Source organism: Sorex fumeus, unplaced genomic scaffold (assembly GCF_029834395.1).
Source record: "Sorex fumeus unplaced genomic scaffold, SorFum_2.1 ptg000051l, whole genome shotgun sequence".
NCBI lineage: Eukaryota > Metazoa > Chordata > Mammalia > Eulipotyphla > Soricidae > Sorex > Sorex fumeus.
In genome coordinates, this window is record NW_026606108.1 from 28,627,314 (window position 1) to 28,653,823 (window position 26,510).

At 36.9% G+C, this 26,510-nt stretch overlaps 1 protein-coding gene across 1 annotated transcript in view; it reads right to left on the bottom strand.

The window, feature by feature from the left end:
• FBN2 (fibrillin 2) overlaps positions 1–26,510 on the bottom strand; it is a 294,085-nt gene that overhangs the window by 154,613 nt on the left and 112,962 nt on the right. The window contains exon 8 of the mRNA XM_056124409.1: positions 7,515–7,640. Coding sequence (XP_055980384.1) covers positions 7,515–7,640 — 126 coding nt within the window. The remainder of the gene's footprint in view (positions 1–7,514; positions 7,641–26,510) is intronic.

Below are 26,510 nucleotides of genomic sequence, written 5' to 3' on the forward strand. Positions count from 1 at the left end.
CAGAGAGGTTCACAGATTTCTCTCTTTACAGTGATAAGTGAAAGGCAGGTATAAAAATACCTCATCAGGAAGGCATTTGTGTGAATTTCATTTATAGAGATTATATTGTGACTAACAAAATACACTTTCATTTAAAATCAATACTAATTACCTTGTAAATTTTTCACCGAATCTTTTTTTTCAAAGAGATTACTTTACCATTATGAGTGGATCTGAAAAGAGTTTTGATGTCAAAAGGGGTCTAATATCTCAGTATTTTTTTTAAATAGCCTCTGTTTAACCGTTTGGGCCCTAGGTTAATCCTGTACTATGTATTAAGAGAAACGGTATGACTGGTAAAAAGGGCAGATGGGCAAAAAGGGGAACTCGAAAATAAATCATAATTTCACAAATTCTATAGTCTCTTCTTATAACATGAAGGCCAGCAATCAAATTCTATTTATTCAAAAAATATAAGGGTGAGATATGAACTAGTATGATTTCTCCCCAAAATAGACTTCAGAGCAAGTCAGTAATTAGAAGTTAGGCTCTTTCCCGGAACAATGTGTATCTGAAATTATGTGGTTCTTAGAAAGTAGTGTGTTGAAAGTATACCATATGAAAGAATATCTGGACCTTAAAAACTGAACCAATTAACAGCTGTCCAGATATACCATCCTTGAAGTTGAGAATTAGTAAGCCAAAGGCAGATGAAACCTGTTTGTTACACTATAAAGACAAATCCATCTAATTCATGGCACATATTTAACTGTAGGGCTGAGATAAAAAATAATGAAACAAGTCTATTTCTCTAATAAACTTCTATAACATTCACAACATTCCCAGAACAAGGTTTATATGATGTCTTATTTAAAGCCATACTGAAAGAGGAAGCAATACATCTTTTGTGATTAAAATATAAATCTATCTTGAAACAAAATAATGGTACTCTTATCAGAGTTTATTTCATGTCTTGACATTTAGTCTAAACTTGATTTAAAAGAACTAACAATTATATACTATGATGAAAACTAGGTAAAAGTCAGGGTCATACTTTGAAATAAATGTCTCTAGTTGAATGAGCTTAGCTCATTAAAAAGAAAAAAAGGAAAGAAAAAAAGGTTTTAGTAAGAGCACAACATGAGGTTAACTCCAGGCAGAATACAAGTGACAGTAAGTGCTGGAATAATAGCCGTCATTGTTATTATTCTGTCAGGCTGCATCCTGATACTGAAAGTCTGCACCCTACTTTCGATGATCTGGCGCCAACCGAGGTTCCCCTTGATTAACACTGCAGATTTTTGTTATTCCCACAATACTTTCATGTTTTCATTCTATAAGAGCAAGTAGTATTGGGAACAATGAAAGAGAGGTGGCTCTGAGGTTTACTTCCTATAAAGCAGTAAGACGTTACTTCCTGTTTAGTCATCATTCTCCAGGACATTCTTTCTCTTTTAAAATTAGTAATCTTGCTTCAACAGAGCCCTTTATATGATTCTGAAGTCAACACTACTCAATTTTCATCCTTCTCCTCTCCCTCTTCTGGTTAGACATTTTTAGGAGTTTTGGGTTACCTGGGAAGGGTTTTGTTGCAAGTGCCCTTGTGAATATTAAACAACACCCACTTTGGGAGAGAGTGCAGATGAATGACTGCATATCCAAAGATCACCTGAGAGTATGCAGGAAAGTTTTCTTAATTTCTCTTTTTTCTTTGAGGTTGGGGTTGGGGATAACCACCTCCAATGATGCTCAGGGCTTACTCCTAGCTCTGTGCAGAGGGATCACTTCTGGAAATGCTTGGGCAAGTGTGGGGGTGGCAAATGAAGTGCTGGAAACCAAATGGGGATCCCTATGTGCAAAGCAAATGCCTTCCTACTCCTATAGCATCGCTCCAGCTCTTCCTCATTCCTCTTAAACATATTTCTCCTCATTGCTTTTTGCCTCTCTCTTCCACTATTTAGCTCTGATAACCCTCATTATTCTCTCAAAAAACCTGAAACTCCTCAACATGGCAGATAAAAACGTGGGCAACAAAAAGTTTGTTTAAAAATATCTTTTCATTTTATCTCCAAATATTTTCTGACTCAACTTTCTTTCCCAGAGAAGCTCCTCTCACCACTCCCCCTGGCATGCTCCTCAGCTAAAGGTTCATGGTTTGCTCTTCATTTTTTCTGTTGCTATCCCATTTTCAAAATCGACATCAGTGCTTATTTCCAAGAATTGTTGACTCATAGCATGTATAGCCTAAAAACTATTTGGCAATTGACCACCTAATGTTTTCAAATTTCTCTCGTGTTAATGTTTTTTTTTCCCCACATTATGTTTCAAGAACCTTGACACTACAGGGAAATATTAAGTCCTGATACTTCTGTAAAAATCAGAAAATGCACCAGGATGTGGTGGTGGTATCTTGTTACTGTTAGAAATTTAGCAATGGGTATCCTCTTTTTCAAATTTGGTATGCTGCTCATAGGAACTTTTTATCTCTTCTTTTTTAGGGTCCCTGCTGGATCTATGTGTACAATAACAAGAGGCATATTTTCTTGCAAACAGAATTTTTTCACTTGCAGCTTCACTGCTGACTTCCAGTAATTCTTCCTGCCTATATTACAGTGTGAAAATAGGTTATCACTAAAGGCATGTGAATTATAATTACACTTACCCCAAAATGACACAAGAAAGTCTTACTATTAAAAATTATGGCAAGAAGGCTGGAGAGAGAGCTCAAAGAGTGGGTAGGTGCCCTGTGTCCTATATTCAGTGTGGTCTGGCTGGTCTGGGTACCCAAACAGTAACACAACTCAAGTATCATAAGGAGAGTCCACAGGGTCCTAAGCACCACTGACACCTTTAAAAACTATTCTAAGAAAATGATTCTTAGATATGTTTTAAACCCTCTGAAATGGACATGTAAACTAAGAACTAATTTTGTTTTTAAAAGTAAAGTAAAGTAAAGGCCCTCCCGTTGATCATCGATTTGCTCGAGTGGGCCCAGTAACGTCTCCATTGGAGACTTTGTTGTTACTGTGTTTGGCATATCGAATACGTCATGGGGAGCTTAAAGTTTTTTCAACATATTAAACATTTTCCATGAAATATAGTAACAAAAATTAAATGAGATTTACTTCTATGTTTTGCATATGACAAAATGGGAAACTGATCCTACTTTACAATTACAATGCCCAGCTAAGCTCTCCTGCCACATCAAATTGTTTTCCTACACTTAAAAGGACAATTTATTGCTGCTTTATGAAATGTGGCAGAGACTCAAAATACTGTCATTAACTTGAGCAAGGAATCAGGGCAGCATCCAATATATGTCATTTTCAGAATAAAGCTGTAGATAAGCAGTTTCTTTGTCAGGAAAAAAAAACTGTGGTTCATCCAGCTCATTATTTGTTAGCATTTATGTGGTTACCAAATAAACAACATGGAAATATCCATGCCACATGTAATTCAATCATAAATAAATTCGATCTAGAAAAATACAACTCAGATTACTCAGATTTTTAAAAATTAAAGTCAGAGATATCTTATACATTAAAATGTTAGATTTATTTTTTTCTCATATAGGGAAAACACATACTCCAAATGAAACAGAGTTATTTAAATACTGTGTTAAGTTGCTCACTTAATGTAACATTAGCTTTGTGGAGTATCATTGTTCCCCCTCCTCCCTTTAGAAGCATTCATCTGCTATGGGGTCAGGATGTGGATACTTGCAAGGAGGACCCCGAATCTTAAGACACAGAACCTCTGAATCTCTCCTTCTCAGCATCCCAGACCAAATGTTATTAGGACACCAACAATGCAGGGCAGTTATTAACCAATATGTAGTTCTGATACTCATTGTCATCTCCTTCACTATCTGGTTTGTCTTTTCCTTCAAAAAGGATTGACTGAGTTTCAACAGGGATGCAAAGCAAGTGGAGGCCCAGAGCACAGAAAGCTGAATAGGGCAGGACCACTGAGGGTTCAATGTCAGGCCAACAAATGAATACCAAGTGCCAGTGACAATGTCATAAGTCATAAATGAAGACCATGAGCAATGTGAGGGGAAGATACTAATGGTTTCCAAGTAAAGTGTGGTTTAGGTAGAGGCAGCTAAAAAAGAAATAATGTATAATTTGGAACTAAATGGATAAGTTAGGCTTTAGTGAGCAAACAGGGGAGGGAAATCGAGATAATTCAGGAATAAGGGGAGAGTGGGAACAAACATAGACAACAGAAAATTGAAAACATTTGAGAGTGAGGTGGCAAGTGGTTAGAAATGAGTACTGCAAGGGGACTGGATCAGTCTCTAAAGTGCTGTGAATATACAGGCAAAGACAGAGGGTTTTATATAGAGGCAAGAGACAGAGAAAGTTTATAGTAATCAAATAGTGAAACAATACTGGGCATTAAAAGAAAACCACATCAGCAGATCATTATGCATCTTGATCTTGACTATCTGAATATAATGTAGGCTATGTTTCTTAAATGCAACAAAATTAAAAAAAAAATCTACTCGACTACAGAAAGATTTAAAGGGTTGTGATGTGGCTTAGTAAGAGATCACATACCTGACTGTATAAGGCCCTGAATTCAGCCTCATTTAAAAAAACAAACAAACAAACAAACAAACAAAAAAACAAAAACAAAACCCTGCCAATTAAGAAGGAAGACTTAGGAGCCATGAACATACCTTAAGGGTGATTTTAAAAAATGACCAAAGTTGGATCCCTGGTACCACATGGCCCTCTAAAGTAGCCCTTGTGAAACTCAGAAGATCCCCAGTATCACTGAACCCAATTTACACTATGTTTCTGGACCTGAGCATTCAGCTCTTTTTTCTGGTTCATCAAGTATCACTGGGAGTGTTGGCTAGGCTCCCTGAGCATGCACGGTACAGTAACTCCCAACCCATGCCCCTAGCAAATAGTATCATTTGCTCTGGTATATTCTTCCTTCTAACTATTTTGTCTCTCTTATTTAAACTGTCCCCTATCCCCATCCTCCATTCCAATTCATTTTCCAAAGTTTTAAATTATTCCACACTGTTTATCTGATTTTGTCACACATATTTTATTTGATGTTTCTCAAACTTCAGATTAAATAATTAAACCTGTTACACCTTAATTCTTCAGTCAGTTTCATATATTTAGGATATAAACTGAGGATCTATAGCATCAGGCATGGTATACCAATGATTATAAAACTGAACTTTTTTCCTAGGCAGTTGAGCTCATGCCTTTTCTTAATTTGATAACTCAGTGTTATCTTATACAATTTGTTTTTTACACAGAAAATTAAGTCACATATAGGCAATTCTCCTAAGTTCTTTTGCCAATTCTACTAATTCAACTCTCACAGGAGCTGTGATATCAATCAGTTATCATTATGCAATGAGTCAATTGGCAATACTCATCTTAAAAATATTTAAGCTACTCAGTTTAGTATATCTAATATTTCCCCATTTTTTAAAATCTAATGTAAGCCAGAAACTCTGATTTGGTCACAAAGAATCCACAATTGTCATTAAAATCTCATTAATGTGAAGATAGGACAGGGAAGATTCAGATGGACTTCTGGCTTCTCAAAGCAGACTCTGGTCATGGTGGGAAGGAACCACAGTACAGGAGAGATCTTGACCTCTGAGCCTGGGGTCTCCGTCACCATAAACCAGGGATAAAGTCAGTGCTGCCCCACACTAACAGAGATGCAGCAGTTGGAAAGACAGGGATTAGAATCTGGGTACTAATTAGTGGCCTTGAAATGTTAAGCATATCAGAAGTATTCAACCTTTTTATCCTTGCGGACCAGTGAAAATAGAAGAAACATTTTGTTTGTGGACTGTAAAGGAAGCAATAAAAACCATTATTCATAATATATCTTGTGTATCAGTTATATATATATATATATATATATATTTTAAATAGGAGTCACTCGTGGCACACAGCAGTGTCCAGAACACCTGGCCATACCCAGGGGGGCTGTCAGGCCTTGGATGGAGCTGGGGGCCTCCAACAAGTGTTGCACCACTTGAGTGATCTTCCTGACTCATGTTTTAAATCTATTATTACAAAATGAAATTCTATACTTCAAGAGAGCAGAAAATAAAATTTTCATTACAGAGTATCTTGAACTTTGAAGAAAGCAGTATATCATTCAGATCATGTTAGGCTACAACCTGCAACTACTCCTTTCTGGCTCATGTTATACCTGTGGCCGCAGCCACATTTCATGCACACAGAACTGTCCTCACACCCACTCCAGTTCTTTATAGTTTCTAACATTGTCGTAGCTTATCAGTTAAGCTGTAGTAACTTTAAAGAGTGGTAATAGATCTCTGTGGGGTGATGGTTGAAAACCACAGGTATAAACCACTTAACTTCTATGAGTTTCAATTCCTCCACCTGCACATCTGAATAATTAAACCTATCACACAAAATATCACAATAATTACACAAGATAATATTTGGACTCCTCTAGGAACTCCTCTCCGTAACTTCCTTCTCTCTTCTTCACAATATTAACAACAACAACAACAACAACAAAAACAACAAATATTTCATTGCACATTTGCTACAGGAACTGAAATATCAGTGATGGTAGGTCCTACAGCTAGGTAAAAATGACATATCTTTAATGTTGTACTGCTACTCTTCCACTCCTATTTAATATGACAATATACTTAAGACAGATTCTTCATTCCCACCATATTTACTACAGAATAACTATAGCCAATACAGTGTCAGGCACATCAAATGAATCCAGGCCACAAACCATGTGTTGGTGGCCTTGGATTTGTAACTACATCACTGACTCTGCTTTTTCGTCTGTGAATCCAGTACATTGAGTCTTTTCATTGGGATTACTGAGGTCCTGGTGGTTAGTCGCTAACATGCTCTTGTGGTGGAGATGACCACCCTCTTTTGAAGCAAGCTTGGTTTGGTTTCGCTAATCTCTGTACCATTGTGAATCTTCTGTGCTTCTGAAAGTCAAATTCTTATTCAACAATGGATGGCCTATAACTGAAATGCATGTTTCATCATTTTAAGCAGAGGAGAGAAAATTATACATATATATGCATATGTATATATGTATTTTAATAGTTTAAAAGATAAAACTAAAGGTGCCCATTTATTTTTTTGTAATAACTATTTTCATGACAATAAACAAGACCTTAACTGTAGTCATGATTCAAAGCAACAAAAGAAACTCATTACTACACTCTGTTTTTCAAAGACAATTTTATAAAACATTCCCATGTCTTTGTGTCCAGTGCTAGGCAAAAGCAATGACTTGAGGAAGTTTTTCCTCAGTTCCAAGATGACCCAGATAACATGAAACATACCCGGATGGCTTCTGAAACTGAAGTCTTTGCAAAGAACATCTGGTTTATCAATCTATAGTGGCACCATTTACTTTGAACAATTCTTTCAACCATTCTCCCATTATAATGGTGGTATAATTATTGCCATCTTCATATCTGTTAGGATTTTCTGTCCTTATCAAGAAGCAGTGTACTGTGCCTTCAAAAGTATGAGGCTTACCGATGCACCGAGAGCCATCTGTTGAGGTTATGTATCCACGTGGACAAATGCAAAAATAGCTTCCCACGGTGTTGGAACATTCGCCAGTTTCACATATCCCAGGAATGATGCTGCACTCATCGATGTCTAATCAAGGGAAGGAGAAGACAATTCAGGAAAGGCCTTTATTAAATAGCTTTTAAAAGAGATTGATTTTTTTTTAAAAGAGTATGTGTGCACTCATGGTTGATTAAGTCAGATCATATAACCCCAAAGATACTCATATTTCAGGCCCTAAAGAATTTCTCACACGTATCTATGGGAACTGAGATGAAAGTAAATTCCCATGGCAGTAATATAAGGCCAAGTAAAGCAAAACTCTATATCACTTTTTTCCTCAGATGCAATTTAAATTGGAAATAAGTAAAATGTCAGTGTTTTAGTTTCCATTCTACATCAATTAAGGAATTATCTTACTAGAACCTTTAAAAAGCACAGGGATTACATTTTAAAATATGGATAACAACATTAAAAATTTATAGCTAACTTTTGCACTAATTATTTGAACCAATATAAGGTAGAAAATATTTCTTTTTTTTTCCCAGTTTGGCTTCACGATATGTTTTTGTATGTACATCTGACTGTGGATATACATGAAATTCTGGGAATTAAACTTTAAATCTCAGATAATACAGCAACATGACAAAAGGCAAAGCTGGCTGGCTGGCTTTGAAAAGTGTACAGTTTTCCTATTGTACCTATCTGCACTGATCCACTCAGCTTTCCCAGTGCTGGGACCAAGTCTATTCCCTTTCACTTTATTTAAAGGTCTGTTTTCTTTTAAATTTCCCTTAGCACCAAAAACCTGGGCCATTTATGTAAGCTCTAATGTACTTTTCTTCTTGTTCAATAAGCAGAGAGGGGTGGAAAGTCAAACAAAGCTCCTGTTAGGTACACAGGAAACTAGTTGCTAAAAGATTTTTAAAGGAAATGAGGCTCTGAGCAGATAATTCAGGCAGCCACAGTCGCCTCGAGTCAGCTGTCCATTTTAAGAATTGAGGTAGCAATGACCAGTGAACACAGAGAACAATGACAGAAGCCATAACCATAGATTGTTACTGAAAAGTAAACCTGATCTTTCTGTTTCTTTTCTGCTACATGTATTTTTGGACATCATCAATAAAAACTACAGGAAAAATGATATTGTAAATCAAGAAATGCTAAACCCCACAATTAACAAAAAATGGTTAGCAATATCTCTGAATTCCTCAATTGTTTTATTCATTCTGGTTTTCCCCATTTATTATGACAGGTCACTCTTGATTCTGAACTATATCATGAAATAGTTTTATGCTGTGCATCTTCTTGGAATGTTCTCATAAAAATCGGTTACCAGATTCAGGCATTTTCTGAAATTATATCTTCATTTGAGGCTTGATAGTTAGCCACTGAAGGCACTGTGGTACAAATCGACATCGACCAGTTTCCCAAGAGAAACTAAAATTCTAACATGAACTGACTACATAAAGAGCAAATACTTAATGTGGTGAAAGAGTTACCATCAGACTTAATCCAAGAAAATAAAACCATGTGTGCAAAATTAGGACCTGTTGCTTCTTGTGTTGCTATCTTACTGCAGTGCATCTTAATACAAGGGAACGTAGAATCAGGAGAGAAAGGAAACTAGAATAACTTGACTTTAATCAACAGATGTACTAACCATTCTCTTACAGACATGACCCAAACAGGATCACACATAGCAGAACAGCAAGCAGTATAGCTGGGATGATAGACCCTTGCTTGATCCTCTTACATCTAATGTTATACCTACAATCAGGGCACTGATGGAGGCAAAGATTGAGTCAAATTCTTAAAAATTAGAACATTAAGTTACTCACTGAAGCATTCTTTTTTTTTTCCCCGAGGCATCTTATTTCTAAATAAAGAACTTCTTTGTTTTCTAATTCCAAATACCCTCAACAGGAACAAAAGAAGAAGAAAATTGAAATGCTTGACATTTTTCTTTTTTTCATAGGGGGAAAAAAGAAGCTAGCAGAAAGAATATGTGAAGTGATATTAAATTTATGGGTTTACATTTGATATTTTATTGTATTAAAAAGTCCCATTTCACAATTCCATTAGAATCCTAAAAGGTTAAATTTCAAACAGTCAAATGAAAGTATTCAGTAAATTATTTAAATAACCTGTGTAAGAACTATAAAGTTTTTAAATTTATTTTTGAGTTAGACCCCAACCTCAAATTTTAAAAATGAAAAGTTTGGTACTTTCTTCTTTCTTTCTGATCAACATGCTGCAATTCCACATAGACATTGTTCAATATTTATCTCAATTTAATTTTGCATTAGCAGTTATGTTAAGATGACTATATATATGTGTGTGTATATATACACACACATATATATAATCTACAATACTACCTCTTAAGACTTTATGTCAAAATAAGATTTGGAAGCAGTTATAAAGTGTATATTGCCTAGGTTATAAGCAAATACACCTAGTGATGTTGTTTATTCATATTAAAAAAGCTAAGTTGGGTTTTGAATTCCTAAGGTGCTTCTGTCCACATCCCCTTAAACTTTAAAAAACAAGCTAATCAATTGGAGGCTTTGGGTCTGCAAAATAAGAAAAACCATTCCAAATTGACATAAATTGGAAATGTTACAGCATGCATTTTTGGAAGTCTACAAGTAGCATGGACTTCAAGACTGGTTTATGTCATTGTTGTATGCTCAAAGACGCTAGTTGGAGTTCCACACTAGACCTTTTACTTGGACACCTTGCATAAAAAATGTTTCTTTTAGTGCTTCTCTCCTAGGAAGGGGAGAAGTTTTCCCCTTGGCACCCAGTACCTTTTGTCCTACTGTACTGAATTGAGTCACAAGTGAATTTCAGAATGACCTCCTTCCTCCTTCTAGGAGATTATGTTGATTAGCACAGGCTTAAGTGTCCTCAACTTATCACTAAGGCAAGAGGAATGCAATTTTAGCTTCAGGCTACTACAAATAAAAACACTGTCACTGTCCTCCCGTTGTTCATCCATTTGCTCAAGCAATCCCAGTAACGGCTCCATTTTGAGATTTGTCCTTACTGTGTTTGGAATATTGAATACTTCACAGGTAGCTTGCCAGGCTTTGCCACCCTAGTGAGAGACTCTCAGTAGCTTGCTGGGCTCTCCAGAGGGGCGGAGGAATCGAACCTGGCTGGGCCTGGCTGGCTGTGCGCAAGGCAAACACCCTACCGTTGTGTTATAGCTCCAGCCTGTGCTATCACTCCAGCCTGTGCTATCGCTCCAGCCACATAACATAAAAAACAGCATGGATGAGTACAGTTCAGGCATGACAAGCCTTTTAGAACGACATAGAAACTGACAGAAGAAAGCGTATATATAGTAGGGTTGTGCAAGTCAAATGCAAAAATCTTCAGGAAAAAAGAAAAGTAAGAAAACCTTGCTAGTTAGCCATATGCCAAATTTTGGAGACCCTTCCTAAAGAATCTGAATTAACTAGAGGCATTATATAAGCAATAAATATTTCGAAAATAGTTCTGATGAGAACACTCTTTTAAGTGCAATCATGTTATCGAGAACTCAGAATAAATAAAACAAGAAATTTCTCTTTAAAAAGTGTTCTTAGAATATCTTACTTCCTTATTTAATAAGGATAGATAATAAAATATCCAGAAACAAATAGAGAGCTTGAAGTAGTTTATGATGAGAACACTTTTTTAATAGCTATACAAAGAGAATTCCCAACACACATTACAAATGGATAAATAGTCTAACTTGATTGATAAGGAAGATGATAATAACGCTATTAACAGAGAAAAGGACTAGGAGTCAGTCTCAGGATCAGGAGTTAAAAGTAAGACTCTGATGGAGAGGTGAAGGAAGAACACTGTCCAAAAGGAGGCAGTTCAGTGTACTTGTGGAAGCGTAAAGAGAATCAAAGACTAGAAAGTGTTTAGTAATTCAAAGTTGAACACAGGTTTTCTGAAAAAGAAAACTTGATCTAAGCAAAACCATCTGACAGATTTCTGACTGCCAAACCACATAACCTCATATTTGTCAACCAACATTTATAACATTTACTGTAAATCTTACTCTATGCAGAAAATAATGAATAATTTAGTAAGTAGTGCTAAGTGTGATCTCAGATATCACTAAACTCTTAAGAACATTGCCCTAGAGTCTGTCAATTCCAATCTGTATATTTCAGACATAAGTACAGTTCATTTAGCAATCATGTTATCGAGAACTCAGAATAAATAAAACAAGAAATTTCTCTTTAAAAAGTGTTCTTAGAATATTTTATTTCCACCCATGCCAAGAACTATATGTATTTGGTCTACTCTGCATTTTTTGTTTTTAGTATAGGAAAAGTCAACATTTGTGTAGTCACTGAAAGTCTATCAGTATAATATTTAAAATTATGAACATTTATGTCTAAATTTTATGTGCAGCACTGTAGCACTGTCCTCCTGTTGTTCATCAATTTGCTCGAGCAGGCATCAATAACATCTCCATTGAGACTTGTCACTGTGTTTGGCATATCAAATACATCATGGGTAGCTTGCCAGGATTTGCCGTGTGGGCAGGATACTCTCGGTAGCTTGCTGGGCTCTCCGAGAGGTGTGGAGGAATTGAACCCGGTTGGCCATGTGCAAGGCAAAAGCCTTACCCGCTATGCAAGCTATTATAAGAAAATATATTACTGAAATGATAAAAAAACAAAAGATAAGGACACACAGATGAATCTTGGACCTTAGCAACTTGCAGCAGAGATGGCCCTGGACTTTGCAAAAGGCCTTCTCCGCTGGGCTGCTCCAGATGGGGACTGCTCCAGACAGTATTGTCCCTCCATCGGCCCTCTAAGAAGATGAATCTCAGACCTGAGCAACTTGCTGTAGCGATTCCTTCAGACCCTAACTATTAAAAACTTAGAATTCCTTGAGCATGTGGCCACTCTTGCGGCTGCCAGAGATTATATTATATCCATAACAAGCAATACAAAACACATGGTCTAGAATTGCATTTTCAGCAGGTATGAGGGATGGTAGGACTGGTCTTGAAATTTCGAAGGTAACTAAAGTAGAGAAAGAATATTTTTCAAATTGTCTTTCATACAGGCAGGGGGAGGTGTGGAATGGGAGGTGGGGGAGATCTGGGGATTTTGGTGGTGGAAGGGATGAGTGTTTGACTGTGTGATCAAAGTTCAAACATGAGGGGCTGGAGAGATAGCACAGCGTGTAGGGTGTTTGCCTTGCACGCACCCGACCCAGGTTCGATTCCCAGCATCCCATATGGTCCCCTGAGCACCGCCAGGAGTAACTCCTGAGAGCAGAGCCAGGAGTAACCCCTGTGCATCACCGGGTGTGACCCAAAAAGAAAAAAAAAACAACAAAGTTCAAAACATGAGATTTTGTTACTGTACCTCATGGTTAATTAATAAAATATTTAAAAAGTAAAAGATTATGCTTAACTTCCTCTTTGATTTTAAAAGCATGGTTCATTTCAACTCAGAATTTTATTGCATATTTCCAAATAGCTTAATTGAAATACAATTAAATACTATGGTGATACAATCTCTAATATAAAACTCAAGAGCTTTTAGTATTCACAGGGTTGTAAATTTTCATTCTTCTAAACTTAAAATCTATCCAGTTATTCTATTCCCCCCAGTTTTAAGCAGTAATTAATATGTAATTAAGAACTTACTAGATTCTGTATGTTTTCCTGCTCTGGACATTTTCTATTGATTGAATAATAAAATATATATTCTTTTATCATAGGCTTCTTTTATTTAGCATGTTTTCAAAATTTATTTACTTACCACTTGATATTTGGATAAAAAGGAATCACCTGTACAAAAAGGTTCCATATATAATTTATGTATAGAAACATATAATATACATACAGGATCCTACGTGTAGCAGCCATACTATCTATGTGGCATGTGGTTTGTGTAAGTATCCTCTCTCATATTTCCACAGTGACTAAATTGCCTACAGACACACTTCTCAAAACATATTCCTGATAGCAGTGCCTGACTAAACTTCTTTCTAATTGCTAAAAAATATTCCACAGTATGGATATACCACATTTTATTTATCCATTCATGAACTGATGTAAAAATGTGTTTTCATTTTTCAGCCATTATGAATATTTGAGGACTAACTTTCTGAGTATGTTTTTAAAACCTCACTTGTATATATATGTATAAGTGAAAGTGCTAAGTCACACAGTAACTCTGTTTCTTATTAAGAATCTGGTAGATTGTTTCCAAAACAGCTTTACTACTATTTTACATTTCCCACTAGAAATGTATGAAGTTCAGATTTCTCCACATCTTTGCCAACACTCATTATCTTTTTTATTATAATGGTGTTAAATGTTCTCAGATCATTTTGGTTTGTATCTCCCTAATATGAGGAACAACACTGAGCACATTTTTTTTTAACACTGAGCACATTTTTTATGTACTTATTAATCCTTTACCTATATTCTTTGTAAACATGTCTTCAATTATTTTAATTATTATACTTTATTATATTCGGCAGACCCTGGCAAGCTACCCATGGCATATCTGATATGCCAAAAATAGTAACAAGTCTCACAATGGAGATGTTACTTATGCCCGCTCGAGCAAATTGATGAACAATGGGAGGACAGTGCTACAGTGTTACTTTATTATATTAATTTCATATGTAAACTTATAGTTTTTTAAGTAACTAAAAAGAATACTTTATTTATATCTCATAACTTCCATGATATTTAGACATGAATTTCCATATGAACCTTTAGGATCAGATTGTTCATTTCAGCAAAAAAAAAAAAGTTGGGATTTTGATAGATTTTATTCCATCCATAGAAATACAAAATTTTCAGAAAGAAAGGGACAGACAGAATGACTGCACTAATTTGTGGAATATAAAATAACACAATATGAGTTTAACACCCAAGTAGAGTAGACACAAGAGCCAGGAATACTGCTCCATAGTTGGAAGCCTGCCTTATGTGTTGGAAGGCAGCTGGAACAGAGAAGGAATCACTAAGTCAATGATGGTTGGAGGAATCGTTCAAGATGGGAGATGTGTGCTCAAAGTAGATAAAGGACTAGACGTGATAGCCTCTCAGTATATATACTGCAAACCTTAATGCCCCAAAGCAGAGAGAGAGTATGGAGGAAATTGTCTGCCATAGAGGTAAGGGAACTGCTGGGATAGGGGGCAGGATATTGGGGACATTGGTGTGGAAAATGTGCACTGGTGGAGGGATGGGTGTTCAATCACAGTACGACTGAAACTCAAACATGAAAGCTTTGTAACTGTATCTCTTGGTGATATAATAAAAATATATATGCACATAATTTATTTAGGTTATTGTATTGTATCTTTTCCAATTTTCTGGACTTGATAATTATGGTATAACTATTAAAAATAATAGGATATTTTTAGAAAGTATATGCTTAAATGAGGGACAAAAACTATCTAAGCAGTTCTCTAAACAAAGCAATATACACAATATATATGTAATTTTTAAGTGTCTGCATATAAGATGTTGATATTTGTAAATTTTTGATTATTGTGCATGAGAATTCTTTTACCCTCCTCTATTTTAACTACCCTCCACCCTTAGATAGAGAAGGGTCCATTATGACAACATTGGTTGGAAAACAATCATTCTGGAGAAGAACTGAAGGTTCAAAGTAGGTAAAGGATATAAATGATAATCTTTCAGTATCTGTAATACAAACCATAATGCTCAAAATGAGAGACAGAAAGAGAGAGAGAACCGCCTACCTAAGAGGCAGGCTGGGCTGGGGGGGATGGTTTGGGGGTGAGTGGGAGGGAAACTGTGGCCATTGGTGCTGGGAAATTACACTACTAGAGGGACGGGTGTTGGAACATTGTATCACTACAACCCAGTTATGAGAATCTTTGTAATGCTTTATCTCATGTGATTCAATAAAATAAACCTTAATATTAAAAAAAGAAAAGTTTTATATCCATAGAAATGCAAAGTTTTATATCTTCACAAAATGTTGTGATATTAAGTATTACAGTAAGTTAAAGTTTTAGTGTTTGCTAAATATATTACTAAGTATTTTGTTTACTGTTGACTTTATTGTAAATCAAATTATTTTATTATATTATAATTATGATATTATAATTGTTGTATTTGGAAATGGTCGTTCCATTGAGAGTGAATGGAATGTCAGGAACAAGACTGTTTCTCATAAACATTGTCTTCGTGAGATTCATCTGGAGTCCAACCTTTCCACACTCACGGTCGAAGTCGGCCAGCATCTGTGCCGCTTGGCTAATGTTTGGTGTTACTAGAACGATGTCATCAGCAAAGCAGAGGTGGTGTAGTTGCCGACCGTCTATCTTCACTCCCATTCCTTCCCATTCCAGTTGCCACATGACGTTCTCAAGGGTGGTACTGAAGAGTTTCGGGGAAATGGTATCACCCTGCTTAACCCATCTCTTGACATCAATGATCACTTCTTTGTAGAATGGTGAGATCCTGGTAGTGAATCCATAATATAGCTCACAGAGGATCCTGATGTATTGAGTTTGAACGCCTTGATTGGCTGAGGCTTTGATGACCGCTCCCGTCTCAACAGAGCCAAAGGCCTTCTTTAAATCAATGAACATTAGACAGAGCGGCATCTTGAACTCCCGAGAAACCTCAATGAGCTTGGTTATCATGTGAATATGGTCGATTGATAAGAAACGACCATCTCCGAATGCAACAGTTATGTGTACCTAGGTCGAGAAGTCAACATGACGAATGACCTGGTATCTGAGCTGTGCAGGAGGAAGAGAGCAGCTTGGAACACCTTCAAGAACATCGAAGGAACAGCTAAGAGGACAAAGAACCTCAGGCTCCAGGCACATCTCTTCAATTCCACTGTTCTTCCTACATTAACATATGCCTCAGAGACCTGGGCCCTAGGAAAACAGGATGAGAACTCCATTCGGGTCACCCAAAGAGGAATGGAAAGAGCTATGCTTGGAGTATCACGTTTCACTCAAATGAGAGAAAGAATCCGGAGATCTGACCTCTGTCAACGCTCAAGAATCAGGGACACTGTCTCGTTTGCCAAGGAGTTGAAAATCAGATGGGCTGGTCACGTAATGAGATTTGGAGATGACTGCTTGGACTAGAGCTGTTACTGACTGGATTCCACAGAACATCAAAAGACCGCCTGGCCGCCCAGTTACAAGATGGTCAGACTTCTTTGTTAAGTCCCTGAACGATTGGTTTGAGGCTTTGTGTTCCTAGAACGAACAGATGCCATTGGGCTACACTAGCACATGACAGGGATGAATGGAGCTGTTACTGGCTCCCGCTCGAGCAAATCGATGAATAACGGGAAGTGATCAAGTGATTATTATAATTATATGAATATAATATATAATTATATTATATTTATAATGTTTAATATAATAATTATATTATATTATTATAATTAGGGCTGGAGCTATAGCACAATTATTCCCCTCTAGTTTCTGAAAATACATTTTTACATAGTGATATTGCATTATCACCGATCCTGATGAACTAATTTACTGCATCTCACAGCTTTTCCTAACTTAGTAGACTTCTTTTTCATTGTACTTGAAAGCTTACCCATTAAAAGTTGTCACCTGCAAACAGATCCCTTCCAATTTGGATTCTTTTTGTTTCGTTTTCTTGTTTAATTGTCCTGTCTGAGAATAAATTGTTGAATAGAAATCCCGAAATCCTGAGTGTGAACATCTGCTTTGTTCTGCTTATGGAAAATATTTGCTCTGCTGCTGCTAAGGATAATGTTAGTTACAGTCTGTCTTCAAAAATGTCCTTTATTGGATTGAGGATGTTCTTTTTTCATTCCTAATTTGTTGATAATTTTTATCATGAAATATTTGACCTGTTTTTCCAAATACTTTTGCTACATCTGTTACAATGATCCTGTGGCTTCTGTTTTTATTCTATTCGTCTATTATAGTACTTGATTTTATATTCATAATTGATCTTGCTTTCCTAGGATAAATCTTAACTAATACTGATACATAGAACTATTTATGTGAGGCTGGGTTTATTGTTCATTGTGCTTATGTTTGATTGAGGATAAATTCTTGAGGACACTTGCAATTATATTCATAAAGGCTATTCATCTGTAGTTTTCCTTTCTTGTGTTTTCTTTGGCTTTGGTACTAGGGTGATACTAGGCTCAGAGAATGAATTGAGACATTCCAACTTACTTTACTTGTGACAAAATTTTATGAACTAACACTTTTTGAATATGTCAAGGAATTTATCAGTGAAGTCATCTGGAATTTCTGGTGCGGAATTTTATAAATACTAACTTGATTTCTTTACTTGCTGCATCACATTGTTATAAAGGGAGAAGTTCTTCCAGAGTCTGGAATCCCAACAAAGGAACTATTATGAGCCAAAGTATAGAGTGACCAGTTCAAAGAAATTAATACAAAATGAACATTTCTGATGAGATGAGACTACTTTTTAAAGGAGTATAAATATAGTACAGATAAAATTATAAAGTTAGAAAGCATTCTAGGAAATACATTTCATTGTTCTGTTGCAATGAGGAGAAACTGAGCCATTAGGGAAAGAAAATGAGAAGAATTTTACCTTTAGAAATGTTGAAGAATGGGACTAAGTTTAGAACGAGGTCAAGGACAGGAGGGTTAATGACAGTCTGAGTTCCTACTAATATGGCTGCACTGAAGGGAAAAGAATAATAAAAGGAATATCCTGAAAACAAAATTAAGAACAAGGTAAAGAGTGAGTATAGTTTCATTATAAGCTAGTATTAACAGAATCAGTGAAATAAAGATATATGAAAAAGTGATGAGTTTTCAGTTAATAATGCCCACAAAACAGTAAAAATTCAGGAAAGGTCTTTAGAAAAGTTTTTGGTACTTACAGATATAGATAGTTAAAAAAAGTGAATAAAAGCAGTAAAGAGAATATAAGAGAAGATAATTAAACATAGTTTCCCAGGAAAATACTCATTTAAAATAAGAGAAGCAAGCTAGAAATAAAGAAAAAAGTCACCAGCATTACTGAAAAATTATTTAGGAACAGAATGATGGTACAGAGGGTAAAGCATTTGCTTTGCACACTCCTGAGTTGGGTTTTATCTTTGGCACAATATACGGCACAGAGCCAGGGGTGAATCCTGGGCACTGCTGGGTATGGCCCCTGCCCCTGCCAAAAAATAAAAAAAATTAAAAAATTAAATAAAAGCTATTTAAAATTTTAAAGAAGCCAAAAAGATAGTGGGCAGAAAAAAAGTGTGCACATGGTATCAGAAGTCCTAATCCCCGCTAAGCTTAGAATGTTTGCTTGCATGACAATGGGAAATTAGGATACTAATCAGCTGATTTTGAGGTTCTATCCTAAACCCAATGTAAACAGGGACCCCTAGAAGAAGGAAGAGGAGGCAAACATATCATACTCCAGAGATAAGGGACTCACATCAAGGAATGGAGAGCTTCTAAAAGTTGGAAAATTCAAATGATCCTCCTCTAGACAAGAAAAAGTGCAGTTCTGCGACATCTTAATTTCAATCTTGTGGGACCACAATGTCCACAATTGAAAGATAATAAATCTATGTTGTCTAATATCACTAACTTAAAAATTACCTACAATTCTTTCTGTTACTCGAGAACTCAGTGTAATCTAGGGAATATCCTTACCGGCTAGTAAAACTAATTTAACCAAGGTCACTGAGTAGCCTTTCCCCATTATTTATAATACTAAATTCGTACATGTACAACTGGCCCCCATTCCCACAAATGGAATGTAGTTATCTCTCCAGAGTTTCCTGCCTCGGTGGTCAGCTGCCTACTAGTTATGCATACTTTAGATATCACAGTTATCTCAAACTCACTAAGCATACACTGCCTCTTTAATTCCAATGCCCCACTCTACATGTACCTTCAGCATTTCTCAGATTCTTTATCTCTGTAGTTGGCCCAGCCATCCATTCTCCTGCATAAGACATAAATCTGGGTACTGCTCTTCATACCTCTCTTCTTTGATACACCTTTTATATCACAAAGTCATCTGGATGGATACTATTTCCTAAATATCTTTACTTGCATCCACACTTTCTGCATTCAACACTACTTTCTCTCCCCCTGATTCTTGAGATAATTTTCATTAATATATACCTACTTTCAATTTGTTCAGTTTTAATTGTTTTTCCACATTAGAGGTACAGTGATCCACTGTTTGAGTCCTTTGTCTTTCAGGATCAAGTTCCTGCTAACCTCACATTTCTCTTTCTACGTTTTCTTTTCCTTTTTTCTTCTATTTTTTTTTCTTTTTGGGTCACACCCAGTGATACACAGAGGTTACTCCTGGCTTTGCACTCAGGAATTACTCCTTACTCCTGGCGGTGCTCAGGGGACCATATGGGATACTGGAATCAAACTCAGGTCGGCCCTGTGCAAGGCAAACACCCTACCCACTGTACTATCACTCCAAACCTCTTTCTACGTTTTCTGATTTGGACACATTTAGTTTCTCAAACAAATAATGACCTCTCTGGCTTTCTTTTGTGTGTGCTGTGTTCTTTCCTCTGTCTGGAAAGCAATATTCCATCGCATTCTTAGCTTGTTTTAGCTTATTTATGTTATGCTACAATGGTCACTTTCATGTGGAAGTCCTCCAGACTTCTCTTCTCTATGTTCCCTTTCTACCCAATACTACTTGTGCCTTAGGATTTATCACACCATATTACCACTGCAAAATTCTGACTTCCTGGCAAACTACAGGGAGATAACTCCAGGAAAACCCTAGTTTCAGCAATACTCACTGCTCTGCAATTTTATTTCTGGCTCAAGGAAATATCTGTCTTGTATTCTGAAAGCAGCTGATCTTAATGTTTTCTCCTAGGTGCCATCTGTTCTAGTTAGAAGTTTGGTACTGGAGTACCAAACCATCCTGACCACAAATCACAATATGCTTATTTTGTAAGCTATGTTTCAGTTGATTATTACACAGGTTAAGGTTTAAGGTTTGGCTACATCTGTATTTATTCCATCAGAAAAAACTGAAGTTCTTTGACAGCAACTTAATTCATTACATATTATGAACCAACACATCCTCATTTTACATCCTGCCTTTGAAGTGTTGTCTAAACTTTCTAGAGCAAAATGCTCAGCTGTCACTTAATTCCATCACCTCTGTCATCTTCTCTTAACTGTTGTTATTAATTGGTTCTGTTTCTAACTTTTCTCTTTCTTGATTCATTCCTTACAAACAAGTCTATCTTGAAATAATTGATACCAAAACCTCTGTCCTCCTTTACTTTGGACACTCCTTACTCTCTTTTAAATAAAATTGTAGTATAATTACAATTAAATATAATCATAATATATATAATAATATAATATAATAATCTTTTATTTAATTGTAGTTGAGGTAACCAGATTAAATCAATAATATCAATGTTTATTTTTTAGCGTAAAATGTTACTCCACCTTCACCAAGGCATAAAAACCTCCTACTTCTCGAAGTTTCAGTTGATATATTATTGATTTTTTAAGTAACAGCATCAATATTACTGATATATACTTGCTTTTTGCTACATCAGGCCTACCGGCAGTGTCAGAATCCCTACATTCATCAGCATCCCTACATTCCTTCTGCACACCACCCTCTCTGGCACAAGCCCCAGTATCCACAGATCACAATTCTACAGGCCATAGATCAGAGTTTGTTTCCCCTGGAGACCACTAATGCCCTGCTCTGCTTTTTTATACTCTGCATATCAGCAAAACCATCTAGTGTTTGTCTTTTTCCTTATGTCTCACTTCACTTAGCTTGACACTCTCCAATTCCATCCAAGATGTAGCAAAGTGCAAGATTTCATCTTTTCTCATAGCTGTCACTCCATTTCTTTCTGATTTCCATCACTGTAAAAGTTCTTGAAAGGTTGGTCTATATCAGCAATCTTATTTATCATCACTTATTTATTACCTTTTTGTAAAAGAGTCTTTATTCTCAAATCTCTAATAGTCTTGATAATTCTTGATGACTCGCTTTCTTCTTAAAATATTGGTTTTTGTTGTTTTTTTTGTTTTTGGGTCACACCCGGTGATGGTCACAAGATACTCCTGGCTTTGCATTCAGGAATTTCTCCTGGCGGTATCCGGGGGACCATATGAGATGCTGGGAATCGAACCCAGGTTGGACACGTGCAAGGCAAATGCCCTACCTGCTGTACTATTGCTCCAAAATAGGCAAATGCCCTACCCGCTGTACTATTGCTCCAAAATATTGTTTCTTGATATATACATTATCTAGCACCACAGTTACATATCACCACAAAAGGAAAGAAGAGACAGGGCAGTAGTTCAAAAAGAAACCAGATAAGGGTAGATTTTATGAAAGGGTGATCACAAATAGCAATTTTCTTTATAAATGTATAGTAGCATAATGTATAACAGAGGACAAAACCAGTTCTGCTCTGTAACATATATATTCTACATTATTCCAGATTGCCACTGTAGCAATGGCAATTTTTTTGATTCTGCTTTTTTTCTGCTTCTGATTTAGGGAAATACGGTCTCTGTATTTCTACTACTACAATAGGCAATAAAGGAACTTGTTAAGAGTTCTTTTTATGGAACCGTTCCAGAGACACTCTGCTTACTCATCCAGGTACCTGCCCGGTGGCAGGGGCCCTTCCTGGGGCTGCACATCTAAATAGACCCCCTGAGAATTGCCAGTTTACATCCTGGTCCGCAGGGGACGGGAATTAAGGCACACAGTGGGCACCCAAAGCTGAACCGTTCTGAGGACCCTCTGCTCACTCATCCAGGTACCCACCTGGTGGCAGGGCCCCTTCCTGGGGCTGCACGTCTAACCAGACCTCCTGAGAATTGACATTTTACATCCTCGGTCTGCAGGGGATGGGAATTGAGGCACACCACACACACCCAAAGCTGAACTGTCCTGGAGACCCTCTGCTCACTCATCCAGGTACAGGCCCAGCAGCAGGGCCCCTTCCTGGAGCCACAGCTACTAATGCGGCTGCAAATTAATCTCCCCCTACGTATTCCATAGATATCCCATAGGAACCATAAGTTACCCTCTTAGATGGAACTTTCACTACATTAGCTTAACCACCAGAAACACATTAGTGAATAATTCATTAAGCCCATCTCAATTCATTCTGCATCATAAGCAGAGTAGTAACAGTGAGCGTGAAGGTCTAAACCACACAGGTCACAAAGGTAAAGCAATGCAGAAGCTCACCAAGCTTACTTATTGAGGAGGCTAGCCCGGAGGACCCCAACAGTAATGAAGTCCTAGGCAACCTCTATTATAAGGAATTCAGAAAGGAGCTATTAAAGATGCTTAGGGAGCTAAAAGAAACAATGGAAAGTAATGCCAATAAAAGACAAGAGGATTTGAAGGTAGAAATGAGGAAAATGCAAACAAAATTACAAACGGAAATGTCAGACCTGAAAAATCTAGTATGCGAATTGAAAAACTCAGTGGAAGGCCTCAGCAGTAGAGTAACAGATGCTGAGGACAGAATTAGTGAGCTCCAAGATAAAGTCCAGAGAAGATACTCACAATCCAGGAAAAGATGGCAAGAGAAGATCTCAATGAAACCAAGAGGAGTAACATAAGAATTATTGGAGTCCAGAGGAACAGGAAGAAAGCCCTGATGAAGGAGAAACAGTCAAAGACATCATTGCTGCAACGTTTCCAGAGCTGAAGAAAACATGTGACCACATTCAGGAGGCCTGAATGGTACCAGCTAGAAGAAATCTGAATAAAAATACCCCAAGACACATCCTGCTCAAAATGACCAAAGTCTTAGATAGAGACAAAATTCTGAAAGCAGCAAGATCAAAGAAAGAAATTTCCTATAAAGGAGCATCCTTATGATTCACAGCCGATTTGTCTGATGAAACCCTCACGGCCCAAAAACAGTAGTAGGATATAGTGAAAACATTCAATGAAATAAATACCTCACCAAAAATACTTTACCCAGCGAGACTCTCATTCATAAAGGAATGAACAACAGACAGTTTCACAGACAAACAACAGCTCAGGAACTTCATAGACTCAAAACCATAGTTACAAGAGCAACTAAATGGGCTACTTTAAGACAAGACAGTTCCCTCAAATATACCAAATTTCAACAGAAAAATGGAACAAACTCCATAACAGTACTCTCTCTCTCAACATCAATGAGCTAAACGCACCAATTAAAAGACACAGAGTGGCAGGATGGATTAGAAAATTGAACCCAACATTCTGTTGCCTGCAAGAAAAACATCTCAATCATTTGAGAAAACACAGGCTCAAACACCTAACCTCACAGCTTAAGAGCTTGGAGAATGACCAGCAATTTGGAAAACAATCCTACAGGCAAACAGCTCCCATAAAAAAGCTGGGGGAGCCATCATAGTATCAGACCACATTGATTTCAGACTGAAGAAGGTCACAAGAGACAGTGTAGGCCATTTCTTATTGATCAAGGGATCTGTACAACAGGAAGAACTTACAATACTAAATGTATATGCACCTAATGAGGGACCAGCAAAGTACTTAAAACAACTACTCATAGACTTGAAGAAAGACATCGGCAGCAACACAATACTAGTGGGAGACTTCAACACCACGTTATCACCTCTTGATAGATCAACCAGACTCAAGCTTAGCAAGAACATACTTCAACTGAGGGGAAAAATGGAAGAAAGCAACTTAGTAGATATATACAGGACACATCATCCTCAAAATGTTGAACACACATTCTTCTCAATTGTGCATGGAACATTCTCTAAGATAGAAGACATGCTGAGCCACAAAATATACCTCCATAAAATTAAAAAGATAAAGAGATTGTATCAACAACTTTCTCAGACCACAATGTGCTGAAATTAGAAGTAAATCACACACACAAACAGAAAACTATATCAAACACCTAGAAATTAAACAGCTCACTATTGGACAATAAGTGGCTTAGAAAGGAAATCAAAGAGGAAATCAAAAGATTCCTGGAAATGAACAAAAATGAGGACACGAGTTACGAAAACTTATGGACACAGCAAAAGCTGTGTTAAGAGGAAAGTTTATAGCTTTACAAGCATTCCTCAGGAAGGAGGAGCAAGCCCAAATAAGCAACCTAACCTCACAGTTTAAGAGCTTAGAGAACGACCAAGAAAAGGAGCCCAATCCGTATAGGAGGAAGGAAATAATAAAACTCAGAGCAGAGATTAACAAGATGGAAACCAAAAAAAAAAAAAACAATCTGAAAGATCAATGAAACCAAGAGCTGATTCTTCAAGAAAATAAACAAGATCGATAAGCCTCTAGCAAGACTCACAAAGGAAGGGAGAGAGAAAATCCTAATAGACCGAATCAGAAATGAAAAGGGGGTCATTACAACAGAAACTACATAAATTCAAAGGATCCTCAGGGAGTGCTTTGAGAAGCTTTATGGCACGGAACACAAAAACCTCGAGGAAATGGGTAAATTCCTAGATTCCTATAGCCTCCCAAGGCTGAACCAAGAAGACCTTGAATACCTGAACAGACCTATCACCATCAAGGAAATTGAAACGGTAATAAAAAGTCTCTCCAAGCACAAAAGTCCTGGCCCAGATGGATTCACTAGTGAATTCTTCCAAATCTTTAAAGAGGACTTACTCCCAATCCTCTTAAGCTTTTTCACAAAATTGAAGTATCAAAACACTTCTGAACAGTTTCTATGAAGCAAATATACCCTGATACCAAAAGCAGACAGAAATACCACAAAGAAAGAGAATGACAGGCCAATATTCCTGATGAACACAGATGAAAAGATCCTCAACAAACTATTAGAAAATAGAATCCAAAGACTTATCGAAAAGATCTACACCATGACCAAGTAGGATTCATCCCAGGAATGCAAGGATGGTTTAACATTTGAAAATTGATCAACATAATCCATCATATCAACAAAAGAAATGATAAAAACCATATGGTCATATCAATAGATGCAGAGAAAGCATTTGATAAGATCCAGTATCCGTTTATGATGAAAACTCTCAGCAAAATAGGCACTGAAGGAACTTTCCTCAATATAGTCAAAGCCATCTACCACAAGCCCATAGCAAGTATCATTCTCAATGGGAAAAAACTAAATCCCTTCCCTCTAAGATTGGGCACAAGACAAGGTTGCCCACTTTTGCCATTCCTATTCAATATAGTACTGGAAGTCCCGGCCATTGCAGTTAGGCAAGAGAAAGGTATCAAGGGAATACAGATAGGAAAGGAAGAGGTCAAACTACCACTATTTGCAGACGATATGATACTATACTTAGAAAACCCTAAAGATTCTACAGAAAAGCTCCTAGAAACAATAGGTCAGTTTAATATAGTGGCAGTCTACAAAATTAACACCCCAAAGTCCATGGCTTTCTTATATACAAATAACGAAAGAGAAGAAAGGCACATGAAAAAATGCTTCACATCACTAGCCATCAGGGAGACAGAAATGAAAACAACAATGAGATACCATCTCACACCACAGAGACTGGTAGACATTCAAAAGAACAAAAGCAACCAGTGCTGACATGGATGTGGGGAAAAAGGGACACTCCTTCACTGTTGGTGGGAATGCCCACTAGTCCAGACGTTCTGAAAACCAACATGGACAGTCCTTCAAAAACTAGAAATTGAGCTTCCATATGACCCTGCAATACTACTTCTGGGAATATATCCAAAGGATGCAAAAAAGCACAGTAGAAATGGCATCTGTACCTATATGTTCATTGCAGCACTGTTCACAATAGCCAAAATCTGGAAACAACCCAAGTGCCCTAGAACAGATGACTGATTGAAGAAACTATGGTACATTTACACAATGGAATACTACGCAGCTGTCAGGAGAGATGAAGTCATGAACTTTTCTTATAAATGGATAGACATGGAGAGTATCATGCTAAATGAAATGAGTGAGAAAGAGAGGGACA